Raw genomic sequence first — 22,644 nt, 5'->3', positions numbered from 1 at the left:
AACAAGGGTGGGCATCAGTAAGAATAGTTAGTCCACACATGGGAGGCAGTGTCTCCTGCCAACACAAGGCTTCCAGTCTATTCTGGGTGTCACAGTGATTCATGAGGCCCATGACCTGATATATTTAAGGTAATAAATGTATCCAGAAACCACAGATGTAATTTCAGGTAAAGAAATGTTTAGCTTAGAGAAAGGGGAGCCTCCATGTGTAGGGAATGCAATACCTGAAGGTTTTTTCCAGCCCTGAGCATTGAGAGAGGGACCACATGCATGCTAGGCAAACGTCTGTGCTGAGCTATGCTCCTAGCTCATTGAACTTGGTTCAGGTGAAAAATAACTTTTTATTGTTTGAAGTGGAATGACTTCCCAAGAGGCAGTGGGCTCCCCATATGCTGTCCTTCTAGGCCTGAGAGTCCAGGTAGGGGGACATCAGTCACTTCTTTATGCTCTAGTACTATGCAGTTTCTACTAAGCAAATAGAAAGGTCCAATAAAGTAGCAGTGCCCGATCTCTGGGGGACAGGGAATACACTAACCATCACCATAGAGATGCAGGGTGGAGTGCTGGTGGTGAAAGGTGTCTATTCAGTTAGCAAAGGAAAAAGCCAGGCCCTGAAGGAGTTGGAAGAAAGGGTAATGTATGGCGCTTGCCTGTTCTTCCGGTCCAGAGCTCAGGCTTGCTGTAAGGCAGGTGCTGCTTCCGGTTGGTGTGGTTGCTGCTTCTGGTTGGTATGGTTACTGCTTCCGGTTGGTGTGGTTGCTGCTGTGGGGCTGCTCAACCTCTGCAGTACAGCAGTGAGTTTTGCATGGGCACAAAGATTGCATGTAGCGTTTTTGTTTCCTGAGGGGTGCTTTTTGTTTGGGGGAATAGGAGCTTACTCTCTGGTTAAGGTTGTTAAGTTAGCTGCTAGTACCCTGAGCTCTAGGTCACTGTGCCCATCCCATATTGTTACTCAGCTTTGTTCACTATCCAGCCAGCCCTCCTCTCTGCTATTCAAGACTCTGGGAAGTTAGAATGTAAGGGTGAGACTAGAAAAGGTGGTTTCTGGTACCCATGGTTCCTGTCTGTCTCTTAGAAGATGCACTGAATTCTGGGAGTTGCTGTACAGTTAGAGTGCATTGGCCCTTAGAGTCAGAGTTTGCAGACTGACAGCATCTGATATACTTGTGAACCTTGCATACAACTGATGGGAATCATACGCCATCAGCTGGCCAGGGGAAGGCCTTGTGCAGACACAGAGGGACAAGAACTACAACCCCACAAGTGCAGCCCGATGGGCCCAGCAGCTTTGGGTAGCTGGTGATGGGAAAGATGAGGGCATGAGAAGGAGCCTGCCAAGGGATGGGCACTACGGTGTAGGAAAGGAGTTAGCAGTGGGGCCAGCTCCCATAGCAGATACTTAGCAGGTGAGTGGGCAGAACTCAACAGGTATGTTGTATTTATGAGCAAGAATGAGGTGTTTCTAACTTGGGAATTGAGATAGTGGGAGAGGATATCAAATCTTTAGGATGGTGGGGACAACTGGTAGTGAGCCATGAGCCAGGGTAGATGAGTTGTCCTCATGTTTCCTTTGATGTACCAGTGGAGAGTCCAGAAGACAACTGGAGCTCAGAGGAGGGTGCACCTGGGTGCATGTTTTATGGACCCAAGAATAAAGCTGTGATTGCAATGAGTATACCCAAAATGTAAAGGACCCCGCCAAGGGCTGAACTTAAGGAGATTCTAACAGCTCGGTGCAGGCAGAGAGCAGCCAGCCTTCAGGAGTAGCTAGCCATGCTGTAGAACACAGAGGACTGGACTTCAGGACTTCAGGGCTGTGAGGACTGGAAGGGAGCTCCCCAGAGGGCAGTGGTTCTCAACCTTCCTAATGCTACCTGCAACCCTGTAATACAGGTAGGTCCTCATGCTGGGGTGACCCCCTCCCCATAAAAGTATTTTCACTGCTAGTTCCTAACTGCAATTTTGCTATTAAGAATTAAAATGTAAATATCTGTGCTTTCTGAAGGTCTTAGGCGACCTCTATGAAAGAGTTGTTCAACCCTAGAGGGGTAGAGAGCTGCTGCTCTGGGGATTGCCACCCTTCTAGAGACTGCCTGCAGTGAGTGCCATCATTCTGTAGTGGGGGGCATGAAGGGAGGGGGCCTGAGACCACAGTGCTTGCTTACTTAACAGTCACTGGAAGAAAGAACCTTTCATAGACATATCCTAATGAGCACGCTGTCTGAGCACAGTGGACAAGCAGGGTTGAGCCAGGCTCTCTGTCGGTGACTTGTCTAGAGATGGACATCTCCCAAGGTGACTTCAGCAGGGTCCATGCACTCCAGAGGCAGGTTAGCTCTGTGCTTCAGTTCAGACTTTTAGTAATTCGTGGTGAAATTCCTTTTTCAGTTTAGCCTGAAGGGATTTTGAATTTAGGAGGCCCTAGCTTAAACTCGGAGCCAATCCTTATGCAAGATTCCTCTCACTCACCAGTAGCTGGCAAGCTGTCATGCCACAGCACTAGCTCTTCTGGCTGTGCTTCATACTGACACAACAAGCTGTGTCCACAGAGTGAATGAGAAATAAATAAATAATGGTTTTGTTAAGGGACTTTTTACAATATGCCAGAGGGACCTATTGGAGTCTCTTTAATCTTGAACAATGCTTGCTTCTTTCAGAGGCAAATTATGCAAATCGGTACTTAGTGTTCTGAAATCCATCAAGTCTTTGTTGGTAGGGTTGTGAGTGCCAACAGAACAGAGCTCCTATGATCCTGGGCTGGGGAGGGAGCTATAAGTCAGGCCTCTGCTGTGATCAGCAAAAGACCCTTGCCCATTGCTTTGAACTGCATGCGTGTGTGTGTGTGTGTGTGTGTGTGTGTGTGTGTGTGTGTGTGTGTGAATAGCGATAGCACAGCTCTTCTAAGGAATCCTACCGTGTTTTCAGTGTGTTTGTTTTAGCTTATCTTGCTTTGAGAAACTTACAGAGCACCCAGGAAGTAGCCAATAGCCAAGCTGTTTTTTATGTGACACATGTAAACAAAGCTGGGCCTGCCTCCACGATGGCAGATGGCAGCCATGTTCCCCTCAGCTCCTTTTGTGTCCATAAGGCCCACTGCCTTATTGTAAAAACTTCCAGACTCATCCAGAGCATGTGTGTAGGTGTAAAAATGTCCTTCCTATTTCAGTGTGTGCAGGACAGTTCATTTGAAGGAATCCTTTGATTCCAAACTGAAGGAAAGAGCCAGAAGAGTTGACAAGCCTTTGGGGGAAAATGGTGGTGCTTTTGAGTAAATGACCCCTGATAGTGCTGTTTTAAGGCTAGTGCTGCCACCTAATGGACAGGGAAGATTGTGCAGCTGACTCACTGAGTTAAGAGGGTTCATATTTGCTATACTGAACTATTTTTGTTTTTCCTCTCAGAATTCAACAGAAATGTGATAAAATATTCTTAAAAGCTTCTCCCAAATCATATTTTGATCAAACTCTATGAGAAATAATTTCAGAGGACATGTGAGTATATTTTTTGAGAGACCGCAAATACTGAGAAAAGAGACGAGTCGGTGTGAAGTGGAAGCATCTCAGATTGTCTGGCAAGAATCTGAGTACCCAGGGACTGAGGATGGTCCATGATTAAGCAGTGAGGCGCTGTGGGAGCAGCGAGGTGACTACTGTTTATGTGACGTGTGGTTCATGCTCCAAGCCATTGAATGAACAGGGAAAGCTTGCTTTACTAACTGTACAGATTTGTCTTTTTTATTCATGCTCACCCTAGAGTATGGAATTTTTATGATTAAACTGCTAAAAGTGTAAAAAGAAAAGAAAAGAAATTGGTGTAAAGAACTAAATTGATGGGCTGGGAGTGGTGGCCACTCCTGTAATCCTAGCATTTGGGAGGCGAAGACAGACAGATTCCTGAGAGTGAGGTGTCCTCAGTTCCAGGCCAGCCAGAGGCATGGTACTGTTTATTCAAAAACAGAGCTCTCTTTTCAGAGGGGATGAAAGATTCAGATCACCCCAAATCCCATGTTCTAACAAAGAAGCAGTTTCATGAAGTTTTTATAATAAGGGAACAAGAAGTTATAAAGCAAGACATTTACACGCATTAGTGGAAACATTAGAAAGGTGGGTTACGGCTAAGTGGAGAAATCACAGGTATAGGCTGGACATTCACTCTTAGCCCTTTGATTGGTGGAAGCTGTGCATATGTTCCAAAGGCTTCCCATTTGTGAGTCATAGGATGTTAGGCCTGACACAGAGGTGAGCTACAAGAAATAGATATTTAGAGGGTGCTGGACTTGCAACATTCCAACTTTTGCATATTACCGAAGTTGCAGTCAGCTTTGCTGATAGCTTCTTTCCAGGAATTCTTACCCACAGTAGAACCCTTTCTCAAAAGTTGGGGGAAAAAGGAAGGAAGAAGGAAAAGAAAGGAAGGAAGGAAGGAAGGAAGGAAGGAAGGAAGGAAGGAAGGAAGGAAGGAAGGAAGGAAGGAAAAGAAACTACTTTGGACTAGCAATAGACATGGAAGCATTTCAAAACAAGATGTAGCATAATTATGTTTGCCCCAAGGGCCCTTAACCTGGCCTGGAAATAGCAGAAGACACTGTTGGAAGCTGGCCCCTGAGGAGAGCCTTATAACCAGGAACAAATCAGTGTTGTGGATGAGGTGCCTCCCTGAAACAGGTTGGTTATCGCCACAGCTCCTGATTGCCCACTAGGGCTTGGGTAAAATCCAACTCTAAACACACCACAGGAAGCTTCCTCCCAGCCGACTAGCTCTCGTAGTAGTGAGGTGCTTCCATACCGTGAACTACAGTAATGAGCAACATGGCAAGAACTGACCACCAGTGCAGGGGTGGCACAGATGTTATGGGGAAGGGTTAAACAGCTGCATTTAAAAAAACAATAGTTAATGCCAGTACTGTAATTTTGGCCCAGAACCTAGGGTTGGTGAGAGCAGAGGCCCCGGTACTTTATTCTCCTAAATGTACATAGACTCAAACTGACTTCTCAGTTCACATCTCTCTACCCATAGTTTGGCCCAGCTCTCAGATCTCATCAGAGAAGTTTCTTGTACAGTTGCTGGTGGACAGTGTAGAACCCCACAACTAGTCAAGCGGTCAAGGACAGGGGGAGCCCTCCCCGCTGCTTACCCTGCTTTCCTCTGTGCTCCATCTCCCCACTCCACACAGTCCTTGCCCGCAGCTTCTCCTCTGTGTGGGCGTGGATCAACTCCAGTACAAGTGTGAACTGTTTGAGGGAGCTTGATGATCGATGACTAAGACAAATGGCCACCATCATCCTGCAAGTCTTTCTGAGCAAGTCTTTCTGACCATCCTGTTCCCTGTAGACCTTCCTCCTAATGCCCCGATGGCCTTACCAGTTCTAAGCTTCCTGGGTTGTAAAACACGGAACAACAGCTGATTTCAAACACTTGGGTCTGTGAAGGCACTTTTCTGTTGCAAGTCTGTCTATATACAAACGCTTAAAGTTAAGATTTTGACTTTAAAAATATTTTTAGGTAAGATGACTCATCCCAGCTCTTGCTGCCCAAGTCTGATAACCTGAATTTGATCTCCAGAACCCATGTAAAAATGGAGGACTTCTGACACAACAAAGTTGTCTTCTGACATCCACACATACGTGCAAATAATAGTAATAACATTTAAAAATTTAAAAACAAAGTTTATTTAGATCAACAAATGCAAGCATTCCCACATGAAACCCAGCTGATTTGTGTTAAAGAAAACTCAAGTACAGCCTTTGAGTCGGACTTTTGGTCTCTTTTAGTTCTTTTGCTCACTGGCCTTGTGACCTTGTGTGGGGCCTGTTCCCATATTTCTGATTGGAGCAGTGGAGGATATCCAAATCATCCAAATGCCATGGAGGGTGCAAATCATAGTGTATTTACAGCTGTCAAGTAGTGTGCCGTGCCAAGCACAGAGGTGGCTGGTCATCTATGGGTTGTGATGACTATGTATTGTGTGGAGAATTGTACACGTTCAAAGGGAACCACCAGCTCACATGGTCTGTGCCCTTCTTGTCCTTGTGACTCAGCTGCTAGAGAAGTAAGGCCCGGTACTTCCGCAGAATTCAACCCTGTGTCTCTAAGCCAGAGGCATCTCTCCCTGATTCAGTCTTCTCCCAGCTAGAATGGGCACATGATAGCATTCCTGCCTTCTGGAAGGTCTGCCACAGGACAAGTTAGTGCATGCAGAGCTTTGAGATGCTATTTGCCCTGAAGGGGGCTCTGAGTAAGGCTTTATTGGTGGTGGTTTTAAATGTGCTCTTAGTGCATTAACTTGAACATTGCAAATACTTAGAATCAGCAGCTAGAGACTGTTGGGGCATGGTTGTTGTTCTAAGTATCACTTACCAGTCATTTTTAATAGGAAATCTCTCACCATCAAATGACTAGAACTAAGGAAGTGCTGAATGGAAGTCTTAGAATAAGGTGGAAGGGTGGTTGAAGGAGACACCTGATGTCAACCCCTGGCTTCTACGTGGCATATACACGTGCCTGCACACACAGAGAAACCTTAACGTTTTCTTGTTGCCTTTCATGCCTGGCATTCAAATATTTTATATAGTATGCTAATGCTGAGTTGTAATACCATTTTAAATGAATTCTTTGATGAGTTCATGCCTGTGTACAATCTATTTTGATCAGCTTCCCCTATACTCACAGACACTATTACCTACCTCCCCCCACTCAGTTAATCTCTTCTTTTCATAACTCACTAAGTCTGGTGCGGTCCTCATGTGCAGGAGTATAGGGTTGTCCACTGGAGCTTGGGCTTCCAACAGGCGGCTTCCCTGAAGACAATCTGCTCTCCCAGCAGCCTTAGGGGAGGGGCTACTGATGTTTAGTAACCTTTTAACTTAGCAAGAATTACATTTAGTCCTGAGAGAGCTTCACTTAGCAAGAATTACATGTAGTCCTGAGAGAGCTTCACTTAACAAGAATTACATGTAGTCCTGAGAGAGCTTCACTCCTTATTTGTTTGTTTTTGGAGACAGGGTCTCTTTGTGTAGCCCTCACTATCCTAGAACTCATGGATGCTTCCCAAGAGCTAGGATTAAAGGTGTGTGCCACCACAGCCTGGCTGCTTCACTCCACTTTAGTGAACTCACTGGATGGAAATTTGCTGTGGTGGAGCAGGTGAAGGTGGGGTCATGTTTGTTAAACTTCTAACTGAAACCTCTTGTCATTGTCTTCTTGTAAAGCAGAGGCCCTTGCTCCTGCTCTCATCTACAGTGCCATCACTCCCTTGCAGATGCCTGTGACCTGGATCTCTTTTTAGCTTATGCGACTTTCTATGTTAATCTTCCTGGTTCCTTATCAGAGCTGTTTTGGAGATGAAGCTTTAAGTAGATATGTCTGTTTCTCAACTCATAGCAGATTGCTACACATCCCAGCTTAAAGCAACAGGTAGACAATCTTATGGTTCCGTAGCTTGCATGCCCTAGCCCCGGCTGTCCACCATGTATAGATAAGTATGTTGTGCAGACCTTCTAGGGAAAAATCCATTCATTATGCCTCACCCCACCTCTTTGGCTCTTCTGCCTCCTTCATTGTGTCAGAACCTTCGTGATGACACTGGGCCACTTATCCAGAGTGAGGCTTTGATTTGACGGTCAACGGTCTACTCGCAGGTGACAAACAGGGTTAGGCATCTTTCCAGAGTAGAGTAGAAGGGCCGTCCTGGGGTTGTCTGGGAAAGTACTTTGCTTCCTGCAGTTGGTAGAGCTATTTTGAGATTATTTAGTACCTCCTGTTCATTTAATATTCGGTGGGAGTTTTGAGAGACTGGTGCTGTTTTCACCAAAACAAAACAAAAAAACCTGTAGCCAGAAAGTTTCGGGAAAGACAGAATCTTCACTATTACTCTCTGAGAGTTTCCATTCTGCCCAAGGAAAGTCAGGCCATGGCCCCAGCATGGGCATGGTGTTGTCAGGAGGGAGCAGGCACTGTCACAGGTACACACGCAGCCCTTTGAGAGGGAACATTGTTGAACAAGGAAGAGCAGGGTGTACGTAGCACAGTTGGGTGAAGATCGGGTCCTGTGCATGTACAGATGGTGGGAAGCCCTGGGCTCCAAGCCTGCAGTCTGAACTAGACTAGACCAAGACCTTGCAGCTATTTATGTAGTGGAGAACTTGAACTGCCGGATTTGGAATTCTGGTTCCACTCTTGAGACACATGTTGGTGCCCACCCCTCCAAGCCAAGCTGCATCCTTTAGCTAAGTGTTTTAAAGCTAGAACAATACAAAAACTCTACCATCTACCTCCCTTCCTTTTCATAGTCTGCATGGCCTATCAAGTGTTTATGACTCCTGGTAAGTAGGCAGGGCTTGACACAGAAGAATTGCTTTATCAGATCTATCTTGTCATGTGAGAGACTATGCTTGTACAGTTTATAATTTTTCCCCACTGGACTTAGCAGTGAGATTTTATGATGCAGCTTGGATAAGAAGTCGGAAAAACACGAGGAAGGCATCTGTGGTAACTAGGAACCATGCCCAGTGTGGACTCAGACCTGAGCTTGAACCTGAGTTCTGTATGCTGAGTGTGGGACCTGAGACATGTTCTCTGCAAGGTTCATATTCGTAATTGAACGTGGGAACGGTGCTAGTCAGTGAACGCAGCAGGGCCCTTGCAAAGAGGAAAGAGACTATATTTGAAAGTGGGAGTTCCTGCCGGTGTTGCATAGCCTTGGTCCATGTTTATTAAACACGTGGACATTCTAATCATACTTGTGGTTTTTCTCTTGCCTTTTAAGTCTCCTAGAGCAACCTTTCTGAACTGCACTTTTACTACTAGTCAGGGCCCTGTGGGAAGCTGGACTAGCCAACGCCACACATCTCCAGACAGGCCTGGTGTGTTGTCTCGTGTGAGAGTGCTGGCTGTCTTCAGTGCCTCCTGTGCATAGACTTGTGAGGAACACTGTGCAGGCCTCCTGGGAGACTGGCGATTAATCTGAAAAGTGGAGCCTGTATATAAAGGCTGTATCAGCACAAACAGCAAGCCACATGGGAGGTGTGCAGAGGTCCTTTTAAATGCACAGCCAATGAAAATTATCCTGCATTGGTCTTAACAGAAAACCTTATGATGCCGTGGAAGTTCAGCAGATCTGTCAGCAGGAGCACAAAGGCAAGAGTGGAGGGAGGCGAGATGAGCAGCAGTCACAGGCCACTGAGCTAGTCATTCTCTTCTCAGAACACTCGTCCCCAAAGACTGTGACCTGACTTTGGATTACTAACTCCCCACTGGCACACAGGTGCTCTAGAGCAGCGTTGCTTTAGTTTCCAGTACTGGGGATAGAACCAGGCCCTGGAGGATCCCAGATAAGGGCTCCTGTGCCTAGGCTACACCAGCAGCTCCAGAATAGGGGTTATTACACGCGAAGCCAGCCATATCAAAGGAAGAATTTCACAAGCTCTTGCTCCTTGCTCGTCTGTGGGAGCACCCACAAAAAGGGTGAGGACCCTTGTAAGTTTAAATCATTGTCCAAATCATCTCTAACTGTGCTGCTCCCAGAAGACCTGTTTATATACCTGCAGCTTCAGCCTCAGGATCCATCCCCTACAGCACCTGAGAGAAGAAACGATTGTCTGTGGATATAGAAATAATACACTAAAAAACAAACAAACAAACAAACAAAAGAAAAGAATTGCCCCTTATTGAGCTCATGAGGTGCACTGTCTGGTATATTCTGTACTTTCCTTTGGCATTACCTGTGCCTAAAATCATAGGTCCTTATGGTTAGAGGAAGAAGCAGCCATTTGTAAGAGACCAAGGCCCATGACAGCTAACATGGTTGAGTTAGTGTGGTAGTGACTGTGAGATCCTAAAACCAAAGTTGTGAGTCGGGTATTGTGTCTCATGCCTGCCATCCCACTACTCTGAGTATGGGGGGCAGGAGGATCACAAGTTCAAGGCCACCCTGAGCTATAATAACTGGACCTTGTTTTAGCACAACCCTCCTCCCAGCAAAATTTTTGAAAGTTTCTGAGTTCTCAGTTGGAGTCTCTGAGGCTGTGCTCTACTGTGTGGCAAAGTGTGCTCACTCCGTGTACACCTGTCCTTATACAATGTTGCCATCTTTCCTGTTGCAGATTTCTCACATTGGGAAGCTGAGAGATTTTCTCCTGGAGCACAGGAAGGAGTATATTAATGCTTACAGGTAAGTGGGTTCTTGTTTCCATGGCTTGGCTGGCTGCATTCCTTTCTGTTGGACATTCCGCTTTTTTTTTTCCCCCTCCCTTTTTACTAACTCGCACTTGTAGTGGGGAAGTTCAGTGTCCTGTTTGCTTTCTACTACAGTGATAATACCATGACCAAAAGTAACCTGGGAAGCAAAGGGTTTACTTCACCTTATACTTCCATATGAAGGTCTGTGCTTGAGGGGGCTCAGGCCAGGACCTTAGCTAAGCAGGAGGCAGGAGGCAGGAACTGAAGCACCGGCTTCGGAAGAACACAACTTACTTCCCATGGCTTGTTCATCCTACTTTCTTATACACCCTGGACCACCTGCCTGGGCTGACACCACATCAATCATCAATGAAGGAAATGTCCTACATCTTTGCCTACAGAAAGTCTGATGGAGGCATCTTCTCAATTACATTCCCTCTTCCCAGATGACCCCAGTGTTGATAAACACTGCCCAGCCCTTCAGCTAGGCTATAGGGGAATGAATATCTCTGCAGAGTGAGCAGAACCACCATGGCGGGTTTGTGCCAGGTCACATGTCAGCACCAGACTCTTCTGGTCTGTGCATTTCTCTGTCTGTACCATTTTCTACTAGAGGATGACACTCGCTGTCACTAGTTTGTAAATTTTGTTGTCAGAGGCCTTATCAATTTCTCATTCATAATTCTTTAATGTTTCAGCTATTTGTTGCACCCACTCAGTATTTGTCAAATAAAACATGAATGATCCACTCATATCCCTGAGGCCCATGACTAGCCACTGGTTCTTGCCCACAGGTATTTTGGCAACATCTTAAGAGGTTTTGCCATAACAGGAGAGGAGTGCTGTTGGCAAGGGCATGCCAAGCATCCTGCAGCGCACAGCACCACCTTCCACAGCCACGGGGCAGCTGGCATTGACCCTGAAGGGCCTTCCCCTGCCTGACCTGCTCACTCTCTACACATATATGGATCTGTGAACACCTGCCCAGGGCCTTCTGCAATTGTAGAGGCTTTGAGAACATCAGGGAGTGAGGTAGAAAACTGTCTCTCCTTTTTGCAGCCTGCATGCTAGAGGGTTGGCAAAGAATTTATGGTAACAGTAAAGACAGGATGGAGTGCTGGGGTGGTAGCGCTGGGAATGTTTGCAGTTTTTATGTAGTATGGTCAGGCCGGGCTCCTTAAGGCCTGCATAGAGAGTAGACTCCTCTCTGAAGCTTGACCTCTCTGGCAGGATTGAGTCCTTCCTGCCTTGCCTCTCTCTTCCTCCTTTCCATTCCCTGCAGAGGTGAAAGGGCCACTTGTGCCCTGTTCTCCCAGCCCCAGCGCTCCTGAAATCCAGCTACATACAAGGCCCCATTGGTTTTGAAGATTTGGCTCTCCTCTTCACTCAGCTCGCCTCCTCCCTAAGCCACACTGTTTCATTTCACTGCCAGACAGCCAGGTCTACCAACTTTCTGAAAGAGGGTTAGCTCCGCAGATTTTGTGGGCCACTCATGCTTTCTGTCACATGTACTGTTTGTTTATTACCTTTGAAAAACAAAAACCAAAAAAACATGCTCAACTGCCAGATTGCACAGAACCAGACCTGAGGGCTAGATTACACTCCCACTACCCTCAGCATTTGCTGTGCTAGAACCCTGTGCTGTCCTCTCTCTCCCAGGGTTATTTTCTGACTTGCTCATCATCAAATCCAGCGGTTTCTCTCAAACTGTGTGTAAATGGAGTCACACAGTGCAACCCACGTTCCTACCTTCTAGGAATAAACAGAAAACCTGTTTATTCTCATAGTTTTGTATTTTATATTACATTGAGCTGAATTATCATAATTTTGGTTATCCATCTGCATAAGAAAGAGGTGTTTCCAGTTCTGTGCTACCGTTAAGTGGAGGAGCTGCTGTGACTGAGCACCCTCTGAAGTCTTTGTGGACATTAATGTTTGTAAATAGCTAGAAAAGAGATTGCTAGGTCGGTCATCTGGTGGGTATATGTTTAGCCTTAAAACAAACTCCCAAGCCAGGGCCCAGTGGTGCAGTGGATAGTGCTTCTGATTGTGGACTAGAACCTTTTGCAAAGTGATTTCACACAATCTACAACAGAGGAGAGTTGGCAGTGCCCCATATACAAACCAATGTGTGGTGTGGGCAGGCTTTCATTATTGTCATTATAAGTAGTGTGAGAAAGCATCTCATCGTGCTTTAAATTAGCTCCTAAGATGGCTTATGCCCTTGGCTTCATTAAAGTGTGGTTGTCCCTGGGTGTACATGGGACATTAGATCCTGCCTCATAGAGATTCAATACCCTCACAGAAAGGCGTAATGTATGCTTGCGTGTGCTTACTGGAATCTCCTATGGATGACTGATGGTGTCCAGCACAGACCGGGTCAGTGGTCTTGAAATACCTTCTGCTGTAGCATAAAAAACAGAGAAGAGCCCATGTATTCTCAGTGTAGATGCAGTCATCTTACTCTGAATTTCTAGAACAGTATGGAATCTGCCCATAAGAATGCACTGCAAATGCAGAGGACCAATTGTATTTTCAACTCCTGTGCCTATTCTAGTTTTTTTTTTTTTTTTCCTTATCCTTAACTTCCACCATAGAACTTTGGGTTTTTTGTTTTGTTTTGCTTTGCTTTTGGTTTTTTGTTTTGGTTTGGTTTTTGTTGTCGTTGGCTCTTTTATCTTATTTGTCTCCACTTTGCATTTGAAATGTACCATAATTATTGTGTTAGTCAGATTTTCGTTCCTGTGACAAATACCTAAGAGAGAACTTAAACATAGAGATGGCTTATGTTGTTCCCTGATTCCAGGTTTCAGTTCATGGTCAGTTTGCTTTATTGCTGTGGCAGTATTGCTTTATTACTGACAAGGCAGAAAGTCATGACAGAGAGTTTGGCAGGATGAAGTTGCTCACATCTCAGCCGCCAAGAACTGAGAGAAATGGGTCCCCCCCCCCTTCAAAGACATATCTACTGATACGCTTCCTTCAGACAGCAGCAGCTCCTTGATGCTGTTTGTGGACTGACAATTCAATCATGATTCAGTACTTACCAGCTGGGGACCAGACCTCCAACACAGGCCTTTTGAGGACCATTTTATAGTCAGATCTTTGTAGAATATTCCTTTATACCGTGTGAAGATGTGTCACTGTGATTGGCCAATAGCTATGCTGGACTTCTGGGAACAGAGAGGTTTCAGGGAAAAAGAAAGATGGAGTTGTCAGCTGGTTGCAGAGGAAGCAGGATCTGCAGGAGGAGAGGTAAAAGCCACAAGCCACATGGCAGCACACAGATGACTAGAACTTGGCTAATTTAAGTTATAAGAGCCAGTTAGAAACAAGCCTAAGCTAAGGCCAAGCTTTCATAATTAATAAGTCTCCATGTCATTATTTGGAAATTGGCAGTACAGAGAAAGACTTGCTACATCAGATGGCAGTTCTCTGCCCCCTCATACACGAAAGTGTCATTTGCCCATCTGTGAGGTGCATTCCTGAGTACTAATGCATATTTTGTCTCATTTAGTCCTTGAATTCCCTCTGTTCATCTGTACTGACTGCCTCCCACTTGACAGACATTTTACTCTTTGTCACACAAGCAGGTAGCACTGTAAGCAGGACGGGCATCACAAAAAAAAAAAAAAAAAAAAAAAAAAAAAAACAGAGCTCAGGGGCTTGGAAGACCTTGGCCTTGCCAGAAAACATGTCTTTGAAGAAGTGACACTTGAGCTGAGGTCTGTAGGAAGAGGAGTTAGCCAAATGACACAAAGGAGGGAAAGAATCTGTGTGTCAAGTGAATATCCCTGCCGGCACCTGGGCATAGTGCCTGGCCTGTTGTGAAGCCTGTGGCTGTGCTGAGAGACTGCTGACTCAGCAGCAGAAGGGGCGCTGCGTTAGCTGAGAGCCAAAAAAGCATTTGACCAGAACATCCAGAATGGTTTCTGGCCTTGATTCTAGTTGTCAGCACACAGGAGCACTGGGGTGCTGGTCCTGCCCTGGCTGCAGTTGGATTCATTGTGGAACTCACTAAGCCATCAGAATCGCCCATGAAGAATTTGCCACAGGAGTGACAACTCCGCAAGCCTCCTCCTCAGACTCCAGCTATAGGAAACAAGTGTCTGCACCTCAGGCACTCCACTTAAAAAAAAAAAAGTCTGTGCCAAATGGAAATAGTTTATACACATTCCTCAACAGAGAAACTCATACCCCAGATGAATATAAGCAGTCCCCAAACTTAACACACAATTTTATGCTTTTAAACATATTTCATTCTATTGTCCCAAAATACCCTGAGATGTTAGCCTGCTGCTGTCTTAAGTCCTCTGTTAGCTGACTGGTGAACACTAGATGGCAGTGTAAATTTTATTTCTGAAGGTGTGTCCATGTACCAGGTACTAATTCAGTAGGTTGCTAACTAGAAACTGCAATGATTTGAGGAAATGCAAATGTTTGGAGCCTAGCAATTTCCAGCTCCTTCCCTTGTCTCTAACTACTCAGGCTGCAGGTGCAATTTTATAGACCTTTCTTAGAAGTCTTTTGCCTTCCCAGTGGCATTCACACAGGCATGCTATTCCTGTAGCCTTCCGGGCTTGCTAGACATGTGTGGAGCTCTGTGATAGCATTGCCAACTGACCTGACTGGACCCTGAGTCATCTAGGAGATAAGCCTCTGAGTGCCTGCCGGGAATTATGTGGGTCAGGTTAACTGAGTGGGAAGGTGAACCTTAGCTGTAGGCAGAACCCTTCCCTGGGGTGGTTGTGAACTGTTTGAAGTAGAGCGAGTCGAGCACCAGCTTTGATTGCTCTCTGCTTCCTGGTTGTGGATGCAGTGTGACCATCTGGTCCAAGCTGCCTCTCATGCCTTCCACAATGGACCATACCTTGAACAGTGGACTGAAATAAAGCCTTTCTCTCGTAAGTTGCTTTTGTCACAGCTAAACGAAAAGAAACTAAGAAGGATCCACCCCATTAAGGGGCACAGTACAAGAAGAATGAGGATGCTTTATATGCCCAGACTAAGCCAATTTTCCACAAAAGCCAAAACTACAAAGAACGTGTGAGGAGGCTTGAGAGTGTTGAATGTAACTGCAAACACAAGAAAATTCTGGCTGTTAAGAGATGTAAGATTTTTCATGAGGAAAAGAAAAAGAAGAGAAAGGGTCAAGAGGTCCAGTCCCAGTTACTTTTGTAACAAAGACAATACAATTCTGGGGATTCATCCACATCAAAAGTTAAAGGCCCCTTATTAACACTCCTATTGCCTTAGAAAAGCAACTGGCCAGGTAGATGATGAGGGTTAGAGAAGGCTAACGCTCAGGCCACCCCTAGCACTGTAAGAGTCACTGAAAACTACCTAATCTCCAAACTGCAGTGTCTTGTTCCAGGCTAGGTTCAGCCCACTGCCAGTTTCTATACAGGCTGCTAGCTAGGTCAGTTTCATGTGTGTAAATGGTTGGGGGTGAGATAAAGGAAGATAACTTTTTGTCACATTTGAAATGATGTGAAATCCCAGTTTCAGTGCTGTTGGGAGAATGGTGCCGTTGTAGGATCTGAAGATGAGTGTGATGGAAGGAGGGACAGAGCAAGTTCCCAGGGTCCCCAGACTGCACAGCTGACTGGCATCCCACTTCAGCCCACGGCAGCCCCAAGCCTGTCTCTTCCCAGCCACCATGGTAGATAATTCTGTGGCTGATGACCACACCCCTTGGGACTGGGACTTCAGCATAAGCAAGCACATCCTTAACCCCTTTGAGTACCACTGTGTCCCTGAGGCCTCTTCATTAACCAGCCCAGCATTTTGTAGATATTTAGTCTTCTCTGCTAGCCCTTACACTATAGTTCCAGGCTACCCTGGTCTTCTGCCTTTGAAAGAACATGGGCTTTGGGACCAGACAGCCTTCTGCCCAGTTTGGCTGGGTATCAGTCAGTGTGTACAATTCACATCACTCCTCTGTGCTTTTTTTCTTTCTGATGCAATGTGAACCATGGTCTCATGAGGATTAAATGAGGAATAAATGTGAATTCCTGGCACACCAGAGTCCCTTGGTGAGTGACGATTGAGTTAACTGATGACCCGTGATGCCCTGACCATCAGATGGGGGTAAGCTAGGCTAACAAGCAGAGCTTAAAGTTGTAGGTGAGTTTGTGATATTCTGGGCCTAGGCTAGACTCAGGTTAGTGCTGCTGAGCAGTCCTAGTCCTGGCTCCCAGCTTGCAGGGCCCGCTGCCTTTGCTAGGAGAGACTGGAATAGAGGGAACCTCTGCTCTCTGTGGGATGAGGGTGAGATGGGGGTGGGGTAGGGCTAGGTGCATGCCCAGTTCCTTTGGCCAGGGTCCCCATCAGGGAAATTCCTGCTCCTCTGTTGGGAGACTGAAGAGGGAGAAGAAGCCTGGGTTCACTCTGGGGAGTCTAATGCACACTGAAGTTCCCGGACAAGGGACTGGTGTCCCCACACTGTGCTATCCCTGAAGATGGGGACAAGCCTCCCTCGTCCACTCCTGCCAAGTTCTCTTTCCCTACGGTTGAGGAGTGTTGCCAGCCTTTCAGCTTTACAGTCCCCTCCCAGTGCAATGTGCTGGCCTTGGCCTGCTCCTAGGAACATTTTATAAGCAGTGTAATCACAGAATTGAAAGAGCATGGGTAGAAATATTGCCTTCAGACCATGAGGCTTTGTTAGTTTGACATAATTAGGAAGCTATAATTTTTTCCAGAATGTAGAGCTCAGACTTTATTGACCCATTTAATTTTTTTAATAATGACATTTTACTAGAGCAGAACAGCATGCAGCCTAGGCAGCCTCTGGCTGGATCTTAGAATGACCTTAATTAAAATTATTTCTCCACTCTGTACCTTTTCCATGATACCCTGGCAACAAAACAATGCCATTTGGGAAAACAACTTTGTTGGTTTCTGTTGTTGCTACTAAAAGAGTAACCGCACCATCAGTTTCCAATATCCAAGGTCAAGCAGGTTCGTGTAATGTATCTGAGGATGCCCCTCCTCTTAGAGTAATCAGTATTCTTAGATTAGCCTTTAGACCTTCACTCTCACTGAGCTGGGCTCCATTATCTGGGAATGTGGAGTCAGAGGATATTAGTCCAGTGCTGTTTAGGTCCACCCCAGTGGCAAGTTGCGTATTCTGCCAGAAGCCAGCGCCTTTCTGACTTGGAGCCTGTGACCCCTTTAACCTCATTGCTCCCAGAAGAACCACTCCGACTACAAAGTAGGGAGAAGTAACTGGAAGTAAGGAGTTGCTTATTTGGATACCTGAGAAAGAACATTCCACAAGGAGTACCAGGGCTTTTAAGGTCCATGTGCAACACGCATGGAAGTTAGAGGAGCAGAAAGCCAGTGAGCCTGAGCCAAGGGCTGGGGTGGGTGAGATAAGCCAAGAGAGGTCCTCAAGAATGGGCTTGTCTCTCTTAACAGCCTTTGCTGTTAGGAGCTCTGGAAAGCCTGTGCATAGGGCTTGGCAGGATCCAAACCTGTCAAAGCATCCGTGTGGCTGCTGTGGAGAAGGCAAGGAGGGCTGGGCAGAAGCAGCAGACCCTGGAGGCAGCTTCAGTTGCAGACTGGATGGAAGATGTTGCTGGGTGGATCCTGGGGAATTTTCTGAAGGTAGAGCCAACAGGATATGTAGATAGATGTATGCTGTGTGTCTTGTGCTCTTAGAACACAGCAGAGGAGAGAGCCCTCTTGTAAGTGTTCGGGCTCCCCACTGTAAAGCCCCAAGTTTGGCCTAACGCGTTTGGCTCAGTACCAAAAGCTCCTCCTCTCCAGACTGGGCCTTCTGTCCTGGGTGTGATGTGTGTTTGTGTTCACAGACCTGCATCTAGGCTTTTCCTTTGCCTCCATGCCCAAGCAGTTCTTGTTGCCTGTCAGCGTCTCTCGGGTCTATCACCTGCACACCCCCATAGACTCTGTCTGCACTTAACCTTTCTGATTCTCTGGGACAATGGCAGTGGTTCCTCAACTGTCTGCATCACCTGAGGTCAGAATTCTTCTTCAGTCTTGAGACGGTCTGCTATGGAGAAACCGTGTGCAAATGACTGTTTATAACCCTGCTGATGAAGACAGCACTGAGGGTGGAGGGTGGAGTGTCTGTGTATGGGTTTTAAGTAAATGCTTACTGTAGCACTGTCTTATGAGGAATGGTGCCGCCATGTGCCAGACGCATCAGTGTGGAGACACACTGAGTGCATGCCATGTGCCGCCCCTCTCTGGAACACAGCACCAGCCTTCTGCTCCCTTCCCATTTCACTCACACATGCCTAGGTGTGAAGTAGATAGTATATGTTCATTCAAACCATCACTCACAGGGTGGGGAACCATATCTGGTCCTTGTCTCCATCCTCTGTCAGGGCATGCCTTCTACTCCACCTGCTCTGCCAAGCACCCCATCCCACATGAGGTGACCATGCCCCACTTTGAGCTCTGCTGCCCACTTCCATCCACATCAGCACCAGTCAGTGCAGTTCCTGCACTCTCTCTTTTCATGTTGACCACTCCTGCAGGTTGATGACCACACCCCTGGGGACTGGGACTTCAGCATTAGCAAGCACATCCTTAACCCCTTTGAGTACCACTGTGTCCCTGAGGCCTCTTTATTCTTAACCAGAAATGAGCCTCACTCAGTTTTGAACCCCAGCTTAGTATTTACCCTAAGAGGGCTCAGGACATACACAAAGGAATGAATACTTGTGGAATTTAATAAGAAGTCAGATACACACAAAGCACCGAGGACTAACCTAGTATGTGCTTGCTGGTATTAGTCGGGCACTCTGTGCTGCATAATTTTACCAGGGAGGCAGACACAAGGCAGACAGTCCTTGCTTCCACATAGCTTTGGAGGAGAAAAACAGATTCCTTGGCATTCCTGAGAACAAGAAATGCAATGGACAAGCACAAAACAGGGTCAGAAAGAGATACAGCACAGCAGAGGTGACGGTCAGATGGTCCCAGCTCTGTCCTAAAGTAGAGTAGTAGAGGGCAGCTTTGGAGTGGAGACTCAGTAATCTCTTGACAGGCAGAGCATGACAGAGTAATGTTGGGTGAGTTCCGAGAGAGGCCAATGTTTCTGGAGTGAGGTAGGTGATGGGACAGCCCAGTGATGAGAGTGGAAACCTGTAACCTGGGTCACGGGTGAAATATGATGTCCTCATGGCTAGATGGGACAGGTGAGTGAAATGGGGTGGTTTGAGTATCTTTGTGACATACATGCCCTTTCAGCTTGTAGCATTGTGAATCTGAACTTCAGTTTTCTCGTCCACAGTTTTGAAATAGGCTAAGGAGTATCCCTGTTACTGTGCTGCCGCACTCATCCAGCTCTTGGGAAGGTGAGCCAGGTGCTCTGTGCTGCTCAGAGCTTGTCACTGAAAGTAGAGGCCCTCATCAGCCCCGTCACTTCAGGACGGTTTAACTTGACAGCAGGGGAGATGAAATGTATTTCTAGAGGCTTTTTATTGTGACTTTGAAAACTGCTTTCTAGAATCAAGAAACAACAGCTTTCTCATATGTTTCAAGCACCCCGGATCATGACCCTGCAACATGCATGGTCAGTGCTTGGACTCGACTGGCATTGTTGGGTTATGCAGTGCTCAGTCGGAGCCTCTGTTCCTAGCAAATCTGTGTGTGTAAGAGTGGCCTGCGTCTGTGGAAGCTGTTCAGAATCTGCACCACATGGGCTCTGCTGTTGGTCTGGCCAGACCCCTCCAATTCCCCGCTTTGGAGTCACTTGGCCAGAGGACCCTTTCCTCCTGACACTCTACCTGGACTCATTATGTTCTCACTGATGCCCCCCTCACATTTTCTTCTCTTTTAGCCATACCATGTGTGAATATGGGAGAATGACGGACGCCGAGCGAGACCAGATAGACCAGGATGCTCAAATATTCATGAGGACCTGTTCAGAGGCAATTCAGCAACTCAGAACAGAAGGTGAAGTGCTCTGAAAGATGCCAACAGATCCCATGAATGTGCCAACCAGCTAAACTACTCACAGCCACTTAGGATCCCCTCTTACTTTCTGGATGGCATTTAGGACTTAAAACTCGAAAATTCTTCCTTCCTGGTCAGTCTTCTAAGCTAAGCTGTTCAAAATCCTGAAAAGAAGGTCGCTCAAGTTAAATAAATGGCAGGCAGGAATGGAAAGGATCTCTCTAAATATAATCTGTAACCTACCAAAAGGCCAAGGTCAGAGGGAACAGATTGTATGTGTGCAAGCGTTTGCATATTTGTGGAGACATGCTTGTGTGACTATGTTCTGAGTGGCAGGACAGATGGCGTGCACGTGGTTAAGGATGGAACAGTAGTCTCTAAGATCTAGTTGTCCTATTAAAGTCAACCCCCATATAAGACTTCACAGTCGAGAAGAAGCTCTGCAGCCATGACTTAAAAGCAGTGCACCCCAGCTCTGCTATACGCTAGGCCTGTGGTCTTGGACAAGTCATTTCATCTCCCTAGGCTCAGCCTCTTCACTGAAACAGTGCAGACAGTGATGGGGTATATCACTTAAATTCTTAAAGCATGCCTGGCACTAGGGGCCTAGTATTATCTCCCCTCTTCTGGGTTTCATTCCTGAAGAGGAGCTAGGCTTCCTAGCCACGTGTCTTCCTTGATTTTTAAGCACATATATTAATACTACAGAGGTCAAAATTGCCAGGTACTCTTGGGCTCGCGGCTGACTTCTCGTAGAGCAGCTTCTGAGAGAACACTGATCAGCCACTGGGAGTGTCTGATGAAAACTTACCAGAAAAATATGCATCACACAAAATTATGTATGCAGCATTGCAGAGTACCCAAACCAGCATGAGTCCCATGTTACATAGCCCTCTAGTAAAAACATAACCCATGCCCCATACTCTTAAGTGCATAGACATTTGTGACCGTAGGTTACCTCTTGTCTCTGAACCTCAGTTGGCTCATTTGAGGTATTTCTGTGAAGTCCTAGCATCATCCCTGCACACTAGGCACCCTGCCTTTCCACCAGTAGCAGAGTCATACCATAGGAACTGGCATAGGCTTCCCTGTGGTGAGCTCTCACCCATTGGCTCATCAGTGTAAAAGGTTGTTGGACCCTGATATCAACCCACACACCTATGAACACCTAATTTTTGACAAAGAAGCTGAAAATATAAAATGAAAAAAAGAAAACATATTTGACAAATAGCGCTGGTATAACTGTCAACATCTAAAAGAATGCAGATAGATCCATATCTATCTCCATGCACAAAACTCAAGTCCAAATGTATCAAAGACATCAATATAAATCCATGCACACTGAACCTTATAGAAGAGAAAGTGGGAAATAAATTTGAATGTATGGACCAGCACAGACACTGAAAGCAACAATTAATAAATGGGACCTCCTGAAACTGAGAAGATTCTGTAAAGCAAAGAACACAGTCAACAAGACAAAGCAGCTCCCTACAGAATGGGAAAAGGTCTGACAGAGGGCTGATCTACAAAGAACTCAAGAAACTAGAAATGAGACTACCAAATAATCCAGTTTTAAAAAATGGGATACAAATCTAAGCAGAGAATTCTCAACAGAATAGTCTCAAATGTCCAAAAGACACTTAAGGAAATGCTCAACATCATTAGTCATCAGGGAAATTAAAATCAAAACCACTCTGAGATTCCATCTTACACCGATCAGAATGGCTAAAAAAACAAACAAACAAAAAAACCTATGACAGCTTATGCTGGAGAGGATGTAGAGAAAGGGGAACACTCCTCCATTGCTGTTAGGAATACAAACTTGTACAGCCACTGTGGAAATCAGTATGGCGATTTCTCAGAAAATTAAGGACCAACCTACCTCAAGACCCTGCAGTACCACTGTTGGGCATATACCCAAAGGAGGCGCATTCATGCCACAGGACATTTGTTCAACTCTGTTCATAGCAGCATTATTTGTAATGGTCAGATCTTGGAAACAACCTAGATACCCCTCAACCAAAGAATGGATAAAGAAAATGTGGTATATGTACACAATGCGGTAGTACATCAGTAAGAAACATCAGTATTGCATCAGTAAGAAACAATGACATACTAAAATTTGCAGGCAAATGGGCAGAACTAGAAAAAACATCCTGAGTAAAGTAACACAAAACCAGAAAGACAAATATAGCATGTACTCACTCATAAGTTGATACCAGACATAAAGCAAAAGATACCCAGCCTACAATCTACAACCCCACAGAAGCTTGAACCCTCTTCCAGAAACAGATAGAAGCAGAGGCAGCAATCCACAACTGACCAATGGGGCAAGTTCCTAGAGTACAGTTGAAGTGAGGGGACAGAGATGATATGAACAAAGTAGTCAAGACCCACAGAATCAGCTGACCCGAGCTAGTGAGAGATCGCTGACTCGGGTCTGGCAAATGGGGAACCTGCACAAGCCCAAACTAGACTCCCTTAATATAGGTGACAATGGTGTGACTGGGAGAATACATGAGGCCACCGACAGTGGGTCTA

The 22,644-nt window shown here is 46.0% G+C and overlaps 1 protein-coding gene across 1 annotated transcript in view; it reads left to right on the top strand.

The window, feature by feature from the left end:
* Positions 1-22,644, top strand: part of Stx18 (syntaxin 18) — a 99,310-nt gene that overhangs the window by 47,631 nt on the left and 29,035 nt on the right. Inside the window, exons 2-3 of the mRNA XM_051200281.1 lie at positions 10,101-10,168; positions 19,988-20,103. Of these exons, the coding sequence (XP_051056238.1) occupies positions 10,101-10,168; positions 19,988-20,103 (184 nt within the window). The remainder of the gene's footprint in view (positions 1-10,100; positions 10,169-19,987; positions 20,104-22,644) is intronic.

Source organism: Phodopus roborovskii, unplaced genomic scaffold (assembly GCF_943737965.1).
Source record: "Phodopus roborovskii unplaced genomic scaffold, PHOROB, whole genome shotgun sequence".
Taxonomy (NCBI): Eukaryota; Metazoa; Chordata; class Mammalia; order Rodentia; family Cricetidae; genus Phodopus; species Phodopus roborovskii.
The sequence above is the reverse complement of the archived record's forward strand: the minus strand, read 5'-3'. Positions and strand labels throughout refer to the sequence as shown.